Source organism: Primulina huaijiensis, chromosome 14, assembly GCF_012295235.1.
Source record: "Primulina huaijiensis isolate GDHJ02 chromosome 14, ASM1229523v2, whole genome shotgun sequence".
Lineage (NCBI taxonomy): Eukaryota > Viridiplantae > Streptophyta > Magnoliopsida > Lamiales > Gesneriaceae > Primulina > Primulina huaijiensis.
Genome location: NC_133319.1, coordinates 5,592,163 through 5,595,345, shown reverse-complemented (window position 1 = coordinate 5,595,345; position 3,183 = coordinate 5,592,163). Strand labels below are relative to the sequence as shown.

The 3,183-nt window shown below is 37.4% G+C and overlaps 1 protein-coding gene across 1 annotated transcript; it reads left to right on the top strand.

Moving 5' to 3' along the window:
* The first annotated feature begins 883 nt into the window (after positions 1 to 883).
* On the top strand, positions 884 to 2,915 carry LOC140957986 (protein FAF-like, chloroplastic). Its single transcript, XM_073415393.1, has 2 exons — positions 884 to 1,077; positions 1,170 to 2,915. Exon 2 carries the CDS (start codon positions 1,211 to 1,213, stop codon positions 2,666 to 2,668), a length of 1,458 nt encoding a protein of 485 aa, XP_073271494.1. The 5' UTR covers positions 884 to 1,077; positions 1,170 to 1,210; the 3' UTR covers positions 2,669 to 2,915.
* The last annotated feature ends 268 nt before the right edge of the window (positions 2,916 to 3,183 follow it).

The following is a 3,183-nucleotide window of genomic DNA, read 5'->3' as shown; positions in this document are numbered from 1 at the left end:
ATTCTTCTTCTTCTCGAGAAAAAAAATACTCTTCGTGACAAGAGAATATATTTTCATACGTATGCGGGGAAAAGCCTTTGGAAAATAACCTTTTAATTGTGGTTTGTCGTATTATTACGTATGCCATTTAATATATATATTGATGAATATGTTGAGCTTTAATCTTTGTTCGTTTGTGCATGCATATGTACAAATATAAATTACTTTCCAAATTATAATTTTTTTATTCATTAGACGTGAATCTTGATTCTTTAAAAATATAAATGGTTATTTTTAAGGCAATAATTTGTTTATCTCTAAAATTAAATTTAATCGCTTCCTTCTTAAGCCATTTTCATCCAATCATCAACCCTTTTATGCTTTATACCTTATTTTAAATAATTGCTCCAGGAAAATATTCTACTGACGTACGTTAACCTTATCTTGATATTTTTCTTTAGTTTTGTCTGTCACGATTAATACTTATTCCAAGTGTTTATATATTTAAATAATAACTTTATCGATAAATAATAAGTACGTAAATAAATGAATTAAAATCGATGTTTTCGAACCTTTGGTCTTACCAAGTTGTATGAAATTAGTATGATTCTTAGAGTGATTGAATGAACATGGTTTGTCACATAAAAGATGTCAATGTTTTGGAATAATTGTGAATTTTTAGTCTAATTATTAACCAACTTGTCAATAAATCGTGGTTAGCGGCTAGCTCGAACTCGACAATGTTAATTTAATAATTAGTATAATTAATTTTCACATGAAATTAAGTATCCTTGTAAATCGAAAATTGATCCAACGTCAATTTCCTTGGTTAAACTTGTTTTTGAATCGTAATCTTGTTTTACAAACGATCGAGCAAAGGTAACCTCAAATTGATCTAATAAAAAGCAGCTAGAAATCGGGAAAGCGACACCCCACCCCCCCGGGGGGTGGTGTGGGCTGGGGTATGCATTGGTCTCCTACAAATACCCGAGACACACTCCTTGTATTGCGTCAAAGCCAAACACACCATTTTTGTTCAGTACTCCCTCCGGAGACACCATCCTTTGATTTTGGATGCTGTTTCTTGAATATTTTAAGGTGAATTGTCAGTAACATAGGCTTAGTTGTTGTTGTATGCATTGTTGTCTGGTGTTTCTGTGCTGATAATTGAACAACTTTAATTTGTGCAGATAAAACAAGTGTTTTTGCTCACTGTTTTTAAGTGAAGATCATGTCTGTGAGCAAGAGCCTGCGTCACCTTTCTGCTTCGTTAATATATGTACAACAAGTTGAGGAGAAGGAACCGATGAAACAAGGTATAGTCACCATTCTTGGCTCGGATTCTGAGAGGAATTACAAAGGATGCTCCTTAAGAAGAACACTCTCAGCTGATATGTCTTCCAAGAAATGGCTTTCTCAGAATGGGTTTTTCTTACCTGTGAAAAAGGTCTATTCTTCTGAACAGGTGGTGGTTGTTCCGGATCATGATTCTTCTTCATCTGAGAGTGAAGAAGAATTTGAAAAGGATCCGAGACAAGACAATGTTTGGAGGTCTATTCAATCTCAGAAAAATGTGCATAAACAAGAAGAAGCAAATGTTTGGGGTACAATTCTTACTCAAAAGAGTGAAAGTTCAGCTGCTAGAAATCTTCTGCCACCACCTTATATTCATCCGCTGGTGAAAAGATCAGCGAGCACTATGAGTGAAAGGAGTCTTAAAATTTGCACTGAGAGTCTTGGATCCGAGACTGGGTCCGATGAGTTTTGTTCTTCAGAAACTGTGAGCAATGGGGACGACGATAAGGAAGAGAGGGAAAGGGCTGTACAAGAAGCTGCTAGAATCAAAGCGGTGGATCCCTTCGAGGATCTTCATATTGTTAAGTACAGGAATTCTCCGACACGGCCAATTCCACCGCCGCTGTCTTCCATTTCTGTTGGAGATCACGGAGCTCCTTCACTCTACATGCATGCATACAGGAAAAATGGTAGGTTGGTTCTTGAAGCTGTTTCTGTTCCACCAAGAAAAAGTTTCCATGTTGAACGTAAAGACGGACGTCTTGTTTTAACTATGATTGATCCTCTCCATTCTCAAGAAAATGAAGCAGAAAATAGGGGGCGAGAATTTGAAAAGGTGTTTGATGATATGGAGGAAGATGGTGGAAGTACTGAGAGGGAGTATGATGGCAGCGGCTATGAGGAGAACGAAGATGTGGATGAGGAGGAAGAAGCCGCGGAGGTGTTGGCTGAAATTTTTGAATTTTCAACGAATCAAAACGAAAGTGTGCAAAAATCAGCTCTGCTGATGAAAAAATTCATGGGATTAGGCAACAAGAACCCAAATTGCTGCCACGAGTTCGACAAGTCGGCCAAGTTGATAGAGGAAAAACTCACTATCCCACAATCACTCCCACCACGGCCGCCATCAGCGGCTCGTCTCATCCCATCTCCATCACCGCAGCCAATACCTGCCGCCACAACTCTCAACAAGTACGAGTATTTCTGGCAGATCGAGACCAATACCGCGCAAGCCACGGTCCTCAAAAACTACATGATAAATGGTGCAAATCAAGAAATGGCATTCAAGAAAGGAAACAAAATACGGTGTTTTGTTCCTTATCTGAGGGGTTGCAACAAGGAGCCAAGAAGATCTCTAGTAATATGTGAGCCATACGGCATTGCAACCTCTTAATTTCCAAAAAATCACTATATGCTGAAATACATAAAATATTGATTAATCCCTTAAAATATTTATCCACCCGTCTTGTATAATCATGTCTGAGGAGCTGTGTATCCGAATAAACATGAATTTAAGAGAGATTTAAAAAACAAAATCACCTAATTTTCTTTATAATTTGAGTCGGATGTCTGTTTTTGTTTGGTTTTTCACCTGTATTGATTCCTCATGATATTGGAACTTTCCATCACCCTTTCCTATATACTTCCTTTTTTTTATGAATTTTCTACTCTCACGACGAGAATAATCTTCCGGGCAACACCATATCCACCATTCTTGATTGCCTGAGGTTCCCCTTCGGGTTGAGGATCACAAGTGATAAATTCTTTGCTATTTGGAAACGAACAAGCGAATGAGAGACACTTATAAACCACAGATGTATTTTTGCCCTAGAAAAAATACAAATTTCACAGCCATGGAAGATATGCCCATGATATCAAATTTCCTTCCATATTACAAAATTTAAAGAA

What these genes read in the sequence shown, in the direction of transcription:
- LOC140957986 (XM_073415393.1), top strand. Translation starts at nt 1,211, where the DNA reads ATGTCTGTGAGCAAGAGCCTGCGTCACCTTTCTGCTTCGTTAATATAT.